Source organism: Anser brachyrhynchus (genome assembly GCF_964034855.1).
Source record: "Anser brachyrhynchus genome assembly, chromosome: Z".
NCBI classification, from domain to species: Eukaryota; Metazoa; Chordata; class Aves; order Anseriformes; family Anatidae; genus Anser; species Anser brachyrhynchus.
In genome coordinates, this window is record NC_137697.1 from 44,102,256 (window position 1) to 44,116,428 (window position 14,173).

Genomic DNA, 14,173 nt, shown 5'->3' on the forward strand with positions numbered 1-14,173 from the left:
ATGTCCCATTTGAATGTCATTACCTAGTAGAGTTGTTTTATTCATCCAGTTTTAAAAGCACTTTTGGAATACACTAAACATTCTGTTTTCCAAACACCAATCCTAATCCTACTTTATAAATGTTACATGAAGACTTTTCTGCTTCATCCCTCATCTCTAAGGAATTAAAAAACAAAATCACACAGCAAAAAAAAGGCAACACAAAGCCATTTTACCAATCCACAAATAAAATCATTCCTGTACAACACATGTAACTTAACACTGCATCAAATGGTTAAAGGGGGGTGTCTCCTTAATTGTTCCTGGACAAATTAATTGCAGGGAGGATTCCCCCCCACTTGTAAGAGAGGTCTTTGTCTTTCAGTTTCGTTCTCCCAAAAGCATTCAATTCTTGTTTATTTTCTCAAACGCTAGAATTCAGCTCACATTTAAGCAGACAATGATGGGCTGTCCCCCTGCGAATGCCCTTTCAAGTGTGCAGCAGCAAGCCTCTTCCATAAAGGCAGGGCAGACGCTCCCGCAGAGAACGAGCGGGCCTTTTTCTGTCTCCCACTTTTTAACAGCTCTGCACATCCATAATTGAGAAAACGTGTGAGTGTCGGGGCGGGGGGGCTGCGCGGGGACCCAGCCGTCTGCCAGCAGGTGGCAGCAAAGGAACCCGCACCGGACGGTCGCAGGCGGGAAAGAAAAAAAAAAAAAGCCCTTTCTCCTCTTTTCTGACTCTCCACTAGATGACAGCAGCGAAACCGGGCTGAAACAGCCGGTAATGGACTTGCAGAGAAAACGATTTTATCCCTACTGCTAAGCCCTCAGAGAGCAATGCAGTTAAGAAACTCTCATTATTGGCTGTTTTCCTGGAAATTACAGAGCCCTTTGCTTTTAGGCTTCCCGCCTACAGGCCTCAATAATTTAGAAAAATACATTTCTACATTGTATGCAAAGCACTTAAAGGATATGTACTTGGGTTGGAAAAAACAGTTAAGTATTGTTGCTTTAATGTGAATAATTACTTAATAATGTCAGCCATTAGTCTTGTAAAATGCTCCTTAGTTTTTACTTTCATAAGCCGAGGGGCTCTGTTCTTTCAGACAGCAACACCCATCCGCACTAAAACTGCAGCAAGACAGGAGGTTGAGCTTCCCAGTATATCTACTACAATGTTCAGTTTTATAATGCAGGCACTAATTTTATGCCAATGCATTAAAATGCTGCTACACTTTTGCTGTTGGCTGGTCACCAGATTAAATCGCTTAAAAAAGAAAGCACTTTCAGCCTATTGCTGAACAGGTCACTTTGACCCAGTTATGGTACAAACTAGAATAGGGTCCAAGTATTTATGGCACAAACTAGGTTCAGACTTGGACCAGGTGAGGAAGGAAGGAATTAAACACACTTATTTTACTGTCTCACTGTGCTTGAAAATGAATCCATCCTGACCTAAGTTAAGCACTGTAAAGCTGCTGCAAGTAGGACACGTCCTGGAGCTTACAGGGGGCAATACACACCCTTCAACCTTAGTTGTATTCCTGAAGTATTTCAGAGCATTTTTTGTGTGAAGAGAGGTAGATCTGGTGTAAAGCCAGCTTTCTAGCCTTCAGGCATCTGTGAGATTCTCTTGTGTGAGTGAGGGAGATCTCCAGCTCAACAATATTTACAGCCCTTTGCCCTGGTATATAAGTAGAAAGGTTAGCAGCACACAGCATGTTTTTTAGAGAGGAAATAAATAATTTATTTGCTTCTCTCTTTGTTCACTTTCTTTTTATTTTATCAGTTTATCTTGTATTTTCATCCTCTTGAATTATTTTGAGGTGTATGAATCTAGTTGTCTTTTTTTTTTTCTTTTATTTACAAAGACCCTGTTTAACAGTATGGCTGTATAACTTCAATCTTTTTAATGCGTATTCTGATTCATTTATATTTTAGCACTCCACAGATTTAGCTCCAGTTTTCTGATGTGGCAGCTGTTAAAGAAATATTGTCTCTCCATCTTTTGGGGTGACAGAGATGATACATGGTCAAAGATCAGGATTCAGGAGTAAAGAAATGCTGTCACAGATCCCAGAAAATTATTTCAATAGTAATTCAAAGATTTCAAGGTCTTTTTGTTTGTTTTTCTTCTCTGAAAAAGTGCAAGGAAATATTTATGCATTCAGGCTAACATTTTAGAAAGAGCAGCATCATGGCCACAATTCAGTCAGTCAGTAAGTAATGCATAAATTTTTCATTTAGATTTCTTTACAATACTTCAAATGCCACTCTTATCATCCTTTGCTATTACACTCTAATAATAGCTATCATAAAAAGGGTAGGTATTTATTACAATAAATAATCAACTGTTTGACGTTGCATCAAACCAAATCACTGGTCAAAAGAATAAGGCATTATAAGAAGTAGCATGTTTATAATTTTCTTTTTTTAATTCTACCCATAAGGAGACATTCTGCTATGCTCAGGGTATTTGTATCTTTTCAGGATCAATTCCTTATGTGGTACAGGAACATTGTAAAATAGTGATGTCAAACAAATTGTATTTGTGACAAAAATTGGAATTCAAATAAAACAAGGGAGGGGAATAGCTTAATAAAAATATTTATTGAAAAACTCCCATCAACAGCATTTGGCTGTACTAACTAAGTAAAACGCTGAGCGTGACTATGGTAATCAGGATGCAAACAGCTAGTATCATGAGCAGGATGATTCGGCAACATTTGGAATGCTTTTTTTCTCTCTCTTTCTTTTTTAACAGGGTATCGTACCCAGGAGTATATATATCCCCCATCCAGAACTGGAGATCATTAGGATTTTCCTAAAAGAAAAATCAGAAAATGAACTCAGTTCCTCTGTCTTGCACATAAAGTCATTAGAACATAGCTAGAAGTATTTTGGCTTTCATCAGATAGTGATTAATGAATTAAAGCATCAGAACACAAATGCAAGAGACTTTCACTTGAACATAGGTTACACTACTTGCCAGATGCTGCAAATGTTCCACTGGGGAAAATTAAAACCACACTTTTCAGCCAGGAACCAAATGTAGGACACCAGCCACTGAGATTAAAAAAAAAAAAAAAAAAGGAAGAAGAAGAAACCATGTTGCCCTTCTCAAGAAGAGATGCTGATTTACAAATGCAGATCAGGGTCCCTTTCCAAAACCAGGGGATGGCAAAAACAAACAAATGAACAAACAAACAAAGGAAAAAAAAAAAGTAACCCTAAAATTGATTTGTGTCAACTCACATATGGGCAGGATTCTGCCTGGTGTGAATAAGGCTGAGAAAATATACATTATCTGATAACAGAATGATGTTATAAACAGCCATATGAAAAGTTACAAAATTGGCCATCTATTGTTTAAGTACCTGATTTACAGATTTGCCCTATATAGAAGGGGAAACTCAGTAACAGGGTGTTGTGGTTCAAGACCTTCTGTAGCTATAGAAGTCTCGTTCTGCTCAACCAAAATTCCTGACATCTAACCAGGTATGTAGACTTCTCTTTTTGATCACACACAGGATAGTGTCATGTCTGTACAGGAAAGCTTGTCCATACTTACTTCTGGAATTCTACCAAAAGAACCAAACACGCTGCATGGTGGTTTGTGTCCACACACAGCTCATAGCAATCCATGTGACTAATGCAGTGCAGCAGTACATTACCTTTATGTGGCTGGACAAGTTAGAATGCAGTGAATGTCTGTCATAGTCCTGAACAGTCCAGGAAGGTGTCCTTTTCTTCTCCTCCCGGTCGTCATCCACCTGGATATCGCTATACAGGGGATTGCTCTTGATTGTGGATTTCAGGGTCATGGGTGTAATGTGTTTCCCAAGGGCTTTGTCTATCATTTCTTGGCTGATGCCATTCAGTTCCAAGCCAGGCAGCTCAGTGATGTTTTTCTTTTCTCTCTGCAATGCACAAGTTAGAGCAGAAGTTGACCTTCTTCTTCACTTACCTATGACACAGGTCCCCTCCCAGAGTTATTTGTAATATAATAGAGTCATTTTTAAAATTACATTTGCAACAATTTTTCTTCTTCTGGCAAAAATGCATTAAGGGAGCCTTACTGTTCACTCTGTGCAGATTTCTTCCTTCTGTGGAAAACATGGGGGTACAATGTGGACATTAAACTTTTCTGCAAATAGAAACTGGCATTATTATACCTGCTGAAAGAAAGCCTGTATTTTAGCAAAATGGTGCCGTGGTGTACAGCAGTGGATCTCGTAGATCTGACAGATACCAAATGAGTAAGATGCAGAAGCAGAGCTGTAAACACAAAACAGATTGACACATACAGTGATGATGTGTAACTGACTGGCTTTACTGGAGCTGCACATCTAACAGTGGGTGCAAGTTGCAGCTCTGTTCACATTATTGCATGTTAGACACATGTGAGGATGTCAGAGGGGCCTGACATGTAACTGAGGGAAAGTCTCAAGTCAGACACTGTCAAAATTCAAATGTAATTGAATACCTAAGCAGTTTCCCTGCACAATATTAATTAAATCAGACGCTTTAGGAGAGGGGGTAGCAAAGGAGGAGGAGCAACAAGCCTGGTGGGATCTGCTTTTTGAAGAACTCAAATGGTGTTCCTTAAAACCTTGCTAAGTGTCTATTTGGGAGCTAGTAAGACTGCAGATGCCTTCTTTTTTGATTTCTAGTTGCATGCAGGAAGGCTATCCAGCTCTACAGTTCAAGCTGTTCAACACTGTCTTTCACCACAACCTTGTCGCCGAGACTTGGAACTAATCTGCTGCTGATGAGTGGTTCCAGCTGCACCTCAGCTTCCTAAGAGAGCTGTTTCTGACAGCCGTGCTCTCACACCAGTATCTGTCCTGTGCTTCAGGATTGCCTTTACAGCACCATCCCACAGCACACAAAGCTCCCCTTGTTAGCAAATGATGCTTCCCCACCAGCACCTCTGTCCTGTCTTGAGACAAGGGTGGTCATGGCCTGGTTTGTTGCCCAGGCAGGCCTGCCAGCAGGAGCATGGGGCTGCCACCTTCTCCTCACACTGCCTCTGGAGCTGCTTGGTTCCCCCATCAGACAGCACCGGTCTCGAAACTGACAGCAAACTGCTTGCTTCCTCTGCTCAAGCAACAGCCTGCCACCTTGGTAAGCTGGTGGATCCACTGTCAGTGGAAGCCAGCTGCTAGAGATCATCACGAGCTCTGTAACTTGGGTCTGTGCAGACACAACAGGACGTGTGGGGCAGGAAGGTGTAGAAGGAAGTGGTGGAGCTGCTTTCCTTTAGAAAGGAAAGGAGAAGATAAAGAAACAGGCTTTGTCTAAGAAACCGTAGTAGAAAGCATCATGCTGGCACTCTTATCACTAAATCATCACAAGTGACTAAGAATATTTCCCATCAATAATTATCATTAGTAGGTGGGCGGATCTTCAGTGCTGTCCCAGTTCCTCCATTAGTTCATAATTTCCATATGTCATTCCTTAGGCTTGACATGTCCCCTGACAGTATTACTCTTTGCATTGCATTTACAGCTGGCACTGAAGCCCTCTGGATTGTATTGGCCAGATTTCAGCTGAGCTGGTGTTTTTAACTGTCATTTCTTTCTGACTACATATTATTTTATTTTGTTTTACTTATTTCTTTTTTAAAATTTGTCAATGACATTAATGATGCCTCCCTCAGGCCTGCTAGATAGCTGAACTTGAAGAACATTTTGCTGAAGAAGGCGAGTTGTCTCACCAGGGGATGTTTGGTCTCCCTAGGCTAAAATATTGTGAAAATAATGCAACTTGACGGCAATTTTTAAAGCTGTTTTAAATAACAAACTCCAAAACTTGCAAAAGATGGCATGATGCAGAATTTGTTCATAAAAAGAGTTCTTTGTGACAAAATTTTATGCCCTTTCCCTCCAGACTAGTTTGCTTTTCATGGGCAGCGATGCATGAGAACAGGAGAATGTGCTGTCCTGAATTAATGGTAGGGAGGAATACGATGGGAGGAGCAACAGAGATTTACTGTGAGAACTGGACTGGAATTTGTGGTACGACATGTTTTGCGGGAGGTCTGGAGAACAAACACTGAAGTGCGACGTTAATCAGAGAACACTTGAATGCAGTCAAAGGCTTGGTTATGAAACTTCTGGAGTAGATATGACCTAGAAACTACTTAGGGAAACAGAAGGAGAAAAAACTAAGTCACAGACAAAAAGAAAGCATAGGTCAAATAAATAGTACAGATAAGCATGAAGCAGGTTGCAAGAAACGTATGCATTTATAGAAACAGAGAAAATAAGGTTAGAAAATAAAAATATGAATCCAAGCATTAATTCAAGCAAAAGAAATACATTTCTTTTAAGACTCAAACAATCAGCAGTTTTTATGGACTTCTATGTTTTGATTCTTATTCACAAAAACAATGTTCAAAGAAAGATGAAAGTATTGTAAACTTCAGTACTTAAGTGTGTTAAAGAATTAATATTGTATGCACTGTGCTTGAGGAGCCAGCATAAATGGGGGTGGAAGAGATCTAAATCAGAACTGATAGAAGGAAATTTATATTAGAGTTCACTGAAATGAAGAGAACAGCAAATCCTCAAAGCAGCAGTAGTTATAAAAAACTCCAAGAAATTATAGTTGAAATATATTGAAGAAATACTCATTTAACAAGATGAGAAATACTCATCTTTGCATACATATAACTACATCTGATGTACATATAACTCATGAGGAAGAAAGTTCTTGCTGTTTATAACTCATTTCTCACCACAAGCAGTTTATCCCTCTTTGTCAGATCCAGAGAGCTGACATGCATAAGAAGAAGATGCTCTGAAAAGCCTGAGGATCTATAGAGAGTTGAAGCTAGTTCCAACCCTGGATCAAGATGTGCTTTCTCAGTAGGCTTTTCTTGCTGATTATTTCATAACACAAATTATACATATCAGTACTTGACAATATGTATAACTGTAAATTACACAGTAATCTATGTTGTTAAGGAGTATTTTAATCTCATATTTATCTTGACTTTACCCTTCTGTTGCCACTATTGTTGTGATTGTTACCACTGAAACAGAAAGTCAAACATTTCTGTCCTCTGTCTTTGATATGGGATATCAAGCACCAAGGTAATGACCCACCAAAACCAAGATACCAAGAACTAAGGCTAGGCCTTGGTCCAAAGCCAATCTACCTGCAAGAGGAGATCAAAGAAGAGACATCAAAACCAAACAACAACAACATCAACAAAAGATTAAAGAATGTTATGTCGTGCAAGTCAAACTTTTCTTTATTCCCCCACGATGAGAGCTCTCTATGTCCCATGGCAAGCTGTGGTTACTGGCTGCAGACAGGCTGATACTTAATGAAAGCGACAAATGCTGTCTGTGGGCAGCTGTGCCTGACAGCTTTACCTAAGCAGTCTTTCAGAAATCTAGGGCCACCGCAAACTGCAGGAGTTGTTTTGTAACAACGTCCTCAATCCCCATGAAAGTGGGTAGCAGGGCAATTATTATATTTGTAAGTGATTTGTTTAAAATTATAACTCTCTGTTTTGCAGAAGCCACACAGCACACCCTGGAGAGCTCTCCCAGCAACAGGAAGGGCACTTGTCTGATGTAGGGACGAAAGGTCTGGTAGACAGAAAGCTGATAGGTAGTAACCCAAGGATTCCTGTGATAAGGCATTTGGTCAATTAAAGAAAAGGGGGATGATCTTATGAGGGGATCTTATGTGGGATGCTGTGGAAAAATAACCAGGAGAGCAATCAGTAACCATGGCTATGTGAGTACATACAAAAAGCAAAAGGGCAGACAGCACACATTAAGGGTTCCCAAGAATACAAGTTTTCTTTTCGACAGACCTGAAGGGCCACTGACATGCTTGTCAGGGACACGAGGCAGTATTGGGTACTGCAGAGCAAGCTGGGGACCCACCCGACATGGATAGCAGATCAGTAGGTGGCTGTAAAAACTTAAGCTGGCATGAAAGGACCCTGGACAATTTAGAGAAAAGTAGGCATTCATACTGATGCTTTTCATAGTGCAGCAACAAGAGTACTTCTACCCCAGTATTAATTATTTACTTAAAGGAAGCTGTTTTGTCTGTCGCTGTTAATGGAGGTCTGCAGGGCTGTGAGTACAATGTATAAAAACTGCTGCATGGCGTCCGACCAAAGCTCCTGCCAGCCTTGCAGCTGGTCTCTGATTCCAGCCAGTTGTAGATATCTAGGGAAGAATAGGAGAAAGAGTATGTAATGCAGGTCTGGGCCAAGGGACAGGCTAGTGACTAGCCAAGCACCTAGCTAAGAGGTAAAAATCTCCTCTCCCAGTGCCTCGAGAAGTGTAAAAAGGCAAGACACAGGCATTACACTCAGATGAGAGACCAGGAGGGGTGAGCAGTGCAGTTAGCATGGTAACTGTAATACTTGCAGGCCAAAAGTTATTCAGACTTGTGCAATCCTAAGCAACAGCAGCAATGAGAAGTGACACAGTATTCAAAGACAAAATGCTCTTCCAGAAACAGGGAAAAGGGGAAAGCTCAAGCAGGAAAGGGAAGTCTGAGAAAGGCAGAAAACAAGGGGACAGGCTGGAGGAGAGGGATGAGCTTGCTCCCAGGTGCAGATACAGGCAATCAGTCACCCGCTGTACTATGAGCACCTCGAGGTGTTGTGGGCAGAGCATCCCGCAGGGCTGGGAGTTCTCAGGGCAATCAGAAAGCAGTCAGCAGCTAGCCATTTGTGGAAGAAACGGTCTGTGCTTTTTATGCTGCTTTTCACAAGGAAGGGCCAAGATTCCTGAAGCGCTTTATGGTCTGTTTTATTTGAAGTAGATGATGAAAATATAAACTGAGAAGGGAAGCTGTTCAGTTTGCCTGACACAGAAGAGGAAAGTAAAGAGAAGAAGTGGCAACTTTTTGGTCAGAAATATGAGTTGTTGTTATAAACAGGCTGCTTTTTAAAATGGAAATATATTTTAAAACATAGGTGGGGAAAACACACAAGTAGTTAAGTGCACTTGAATTTGAATGGTCTCACGACAAAGATCTGGAAGAGGCCACAGATACACCACCGAGCAGTCACTTTATGCAAGGAGTCCTGAGCAGCAACAGTTTCTTAAAGAAAATGAATTTCTGCAAGGAATTTCGGCTACTCTCAAGGTTTAATGATTCTGGGAGCCTGTAGGTCACGCACATATGTTCTGAAATGAATTCCCCTCCCTCACCCTCCACCCCCCAACCTCCCCATTTCCGTTTCTGAATTAACTAACCCTTAACCCCATTAGCTCTCTCATCTTAAAGCAAAACATGTTATTCCTGTGCCATTAGTTCTCCACTGTGCCATCGTGTTTATTCTAACGTCTGGAACTCATCAGTTCTTTTCCCTTTATTTGATTGTCAGCAAAAGGGAAAAAGAGGAGGCGAGTTCATAAGGGAGAGAGAATAAGGCACAATGAATTTTATCTGGACAGTTTGCATTCAATAATGATTGCACTTAAAAACATAGATTGTGCCCTAGGTTCAACATTTATAAACGTACTGTGTTACAAGCTGTGTTTCTGAGAGATGTGGCCAGTACAGGAATTTCGCTGGAAATGCCCACCCTCCACATTTCCTCATCCTCTCACCAAGATCCCCCTTGCTTGTGAAGGGCAGAGCATGAGCAGAAGGCACACGGCTCCCCGCATGGTCCAGTCCTCCCACAATGCTGCAGCCCTGGCCCAGCCTCAGTGCCTCCTGTTCAACAACAATAAGGAAAAGCATCCCCGCTGCGGAGGCGGCTCTGTGTGTGGCTGCCTCTGTCCTGCACAAAAGAGGGGCTGCGGAGGGGCGGGGAGCGAGGCCAGCATTGCTCCACAATCCCATTGTTTGGGATCCTGCAGGCTCCTTCCCTTGGCGAAGGCTCCATGCATGGGAGACGGCAGCAACTGTGGGACCCCCCCTGCCTGCCCCCTTCTTCCCCCCAGCTTCCCCCTGTGGGGGTGAGCCAGCAAGGAGCATACAATAGGAGCAGTCTCTGGGAGGGAGGGAAGGGGTCTGGGCAGCTGATGGGGAGAAGAGGCCAAGAAAGAAGAAGCTGAACTGGAAGTTGCTGTGGGAGACCTCAAGGCTCTTCCTCTTCCCCTTCCACACCCATTGGCTTTTTGGTTCCCGTTCCTCATTGCCCTGGGAATCTAGACTGCCACCCCAAGGATGCTCAGGATGCAGACCCTTCTGCAGCCCCCCAGCCACCTTCATGTGTCTCTATCCCTTGACAAGAACCAGACCTTGGAGCTTTTGCTCAGGCTAGGGGTGGAGAAAGGCGAGGGGCTCCCCGGGCAGCAGGAAAAGAGTGCTGTGGTGTGCGTAGCAAGTGGGGCCCAGAGGGGTGTGAGCTGATGCAGCTGTACTGCTTCTGATGCAGATATGAATGTCTCCTCTGCAGGCTCCAGGGCCTCTGCTAGGCAGTGTGCATTTGCATTTTTACCATGAAACTGCTGCTACCTCCACATAATAATAACCTGCATTAACATAGTCATTGCTTTTCATAATTTTCACAGACATCTGTCAGGATGACAGCAAGGTCAAAGAGGAAGGAGTTAAAACAAGGCAACGTAAAGAAGCTACACTGAACTGTGTAGACATATACAAGCTATCAAGACAATAGCAAGAATTTCTATTGCTCCCTCTAATGTGCCTTTTCACTGAATGATGTGGCCTGGATTTCAGATTTAAGTCCACTGTTGTTTTGTTGTTGTTGTTTTTCTTTTTTTGTTTGTTTGTTTGTTTGTTTTTTATCTCCTTTGATATTCTTTTCCCTTCTTTCTCATACTTCTAATTTCTTCAGAGAGGGTGTCCCATTAGCCCCTTAGTACAATTAATCTGTATTTGACTCCAGTAGGCTTCCTGGGAAATGCTATGAAAATGTTACCACAAGCAACATAAAGCCTAACGTACTGAAGTAAATTAGGTGGACTGCCTTACTACTGAAGAGAGCAACTGTCTTTTTGGAGCCTGATCTTCACTGAAGTCAATAGGAAAACTCCTAGGGATATTAGTAGTGCAGATTCAGAGATGTGGGAAGCTGAATCCACAGCTGAAATGCCAAGCTCACATCATTTGCCTCCAGTTCCCCCAAAACAGCATAGAAAAAATCAGGAAAAAATCTGACTCTGTTAGACCTTACCTGTAAATAAACCCTGTTGTGCCACTGCTGCACTCCAGGTAAAGATGCTTCTGGGAATTTTGCCAGGCTGGCTTGTAGATAGGCAGAGTTTTTCACTAAAGACTTCACCTCCAATTGTAGAAATTTATCAGGATGGTTGTTGTTTGGCAAAACGGAGAAGTCCATGTTTCTGTCCTGTAGAGTAGTAATGAAAGCAGCCCAAGCTTCTGCTTCCTGGCTGTGCACGCTCCTTCTATTATTAATGATGTGAAGAAGGATACGACAGTTTCCTGAAACTGTATCTGACCCCTGTTTGGTGTCAGGCTCACTTATATCATCTACCATTGATAAAAGGTTGTTTAGAAGTGGCAGAGCAGACAGGACATGTTTCTTTAAGTGCCTAGCTTAAGTTTTCAAGTTCAAGGTCTATTTTGATAGATACATATGTGCTCATTAAAGCTAACCGAGTACCAGTGAGTAGATGCATGAGACACTTAAATGCATACCAGCACTTCCTCAAGTGACCTGCCAAAAATTTCAAGCTTACAGCACTTCAAAGCAAGTTCTTTTTCATAAAATTAGAAGCAGTTCCCAGTGCAAAGCCAGTCTTCCTCCTCCTCCATGGCAGCACTAACAGGCTTCACCATGCCTTGTGGGTTGGTACCATTCACCACGGCAGCTATGACATGCACTTCTTCATATTCAGGGATTTCTTTGACAGCAAATTATTCCTGACTCTGGGAAATACCAGTTTGTTTCAAGTAATTGATAACAGAAGTTTTCAAGGAATTGACTCTGCTTCTGTTCAAGTGAATGGAAAAACTCTTAGTGACTTGAATGGTGTAGAGTCAGTCCCTTAACTTTCACTATTTTATTTTGAGATTTGGTACTTTCATCAGCATTTTAGGAGTATGAAGCTCTTTTGATTTTCATCTAGTGAAATTCCTCTTCTCATCATGGACATTCCTTAATATGAGCATTTATTGTTACTTTTTTTTTTTTCTCAGACTTTTTCTTTTCTGTAAGACATGCTTAATTTTTGATGACAGAGCCACGTAAGATAGTTTTTTGAAAGCTTATTATTTGAAATCCAGGAAAGCCTATTTTGTATCAAATTAAGTGCTGGGAATTAGGGGACCATGACAATTTTAGCTTTGTACTTAAATCATAGAATCAATCTGCTTCCCTGTATTTCTAGCATTTTAAAAGAAAACTTAAAAAGTAGATTTTTTTTGTTACTTACGTGAGGCCCTAATGCAATAAATGACTAATTTGATATACATATGAATTAAAACCTTTCTTATCTGTATAGAAAGTTCATGATTTTTCCTTGCATGCATGTATTAGCAATTATTTAGCAGCATATTCATTTAAAAATGTTAATCCATTGCCTTTCCAGTAGAAACTCCAATTACAGTATTTGCTAACAGCCACAAAAAAGGCAGTAATCACCATGCTTTTAGGTAGATGCTCCTGGGGATGCATGCCTCTGGGAAATGTGCAGTTTAATTTAGACTTTTTTTCCCCTAATGTAATGAAACCCTGGAACACTGTATCACACTTATACAGCATAACCTTAGTGACTACCATGAATTTATGTTTTAGATTTAAATGACATGTAGTCCCCTCTTTCCCTGTGGACACCTAGGACAGCAATAACTAGTGTTCTACAATACCTAACATGTACAACCATGCCTTCTTTTATGAATATATGTACCTTTCCAGCTTCTTGCTGAAGACAGGATTTTTCTGTGATACTGTGATACTGTGATACTCTAGCATACAAGATGGTGAATTTACTGTATGAATTTACTTGCTGATACTACTTAATTTCATTAGATGTGATGTGAGAACATAACAAAAGCATGACTGGGCTAGGGGGATCCCAGCCCAGAATCACTGTGGTTTTAAATGGCAAGAAGAGGTGTTACTTGGGCATAGTGTGTCTACTTGTCAACTTTCTGCAGTCCAGTCTCTTCTACTCTCCCAGAATCCACAGTACTATTTTATTTTATTTTATTTTATTTTATTTTATTTTATTTATTTATTATTGTATTGTACTAGAGTGTCTTTTCATAGGCATCTTTTTATGGACTTCTTGCCCATTAATTTGTCTAATTGTTTTCAAATCTTCTGAAAAGCAAGACTCAGAACCTCATGACCATCAGTGTGAAGTGCTTGCTTTGATGTGTTTTATGCTAATTTCCCTACCAGTTTTATCAAGGAAGTCATCTTTGTTGTACTGCGGGGTTTTGTGAACAAGAGCTCCACATGAAGCATATCTATCACCTTCAGGATTTTTTAAAACTTGATAACGCTCATCTCAACCTTTCACTCTCCAATCTGAAGTATCAGCTTTTTCCATCCCATAAGCCACCTGGTCCATCTCCTTGATTTTTTTTATTTATTTTTGCCTTTTTCTATGTATCACTGACTAATTCTACTACATGGTTACTGAGATGCAGTGACTACAAATGAATGCAGGGTTTGAACTGTGGGTACACCACAGTTCCAAAAATGGGAAAAATGATGCAGTTTCTTATGATGACATACAGTCTTTGGCTTTTTCTCCTGCTTATGTTCAAAAACTGAAGACTACAATAGCTAATGACACTATGATCTTTTTCCAGCTCTGTGACTGTCAGCTCCAAGTTCAGTACCTTGTAGGCATAACTTAGGCTGTTTTCCATAGCTGTACTACCTTGCATTTGCCCACACTAAGTTTATTGGTTAATATTTGCATAATCACTCATGTTTTTTAGTGTCTTGCTAAGTGAGGCAATACTTGGTTGACTAGAAGAGCATAACATCATCTCCAGAAGAGCATAACGTCATCTCCAGAGCTGGTGATCTCAGATTTTACTCTCTTCCTCATGTCACTGGGAAAAGCGTTGAACAAAATTAAACCATTCCTTGGGGAACCATCCTGAAAGATGACCATTAAACTCCATTTTTGCTTCCAATTCTTTCACTGTCTTTCAAGGCATAGAGATTACTCCTGCAGTCCTGTGTAGGTTCCTAAATGTCCTGTAACATGCAACATTGTCAGAAACTTCTTTGTCCACCAGATCCTCTTTG

The 14,173-nt window shown here is 41.0% G+C and overlaps 1 protein-coding gene across 1 annotated transcript; it reads right to left on the minus strand.

Moving 5' to 3' along the window:
• Positions 1–2,509: 2,509 nt before the first annotated feature.
• MINAR2 (membrane integral NOTCH2 associated receptor 2) lies at positions 2,510–11,281 on the minus strand (the record flags this gene model as incomplete). Its single annotated transcript, XM_080575159.1, has 3 exons — positions 2,510–2,806; positions 3,657–3,902; positions 11,117–11,281. 3 exons carry the CDS (start codon positions 11,279–11,281, stop codon positions 2,627–2,629), a joined length of 591 nt encoding a protein of 196 aa, XP_080431285.1. The 3' UTR covers positions 2,510–2,626.
• Between the last annotated feature and the right edge of the window lie 2,892 nt (positions 11,282–14,173).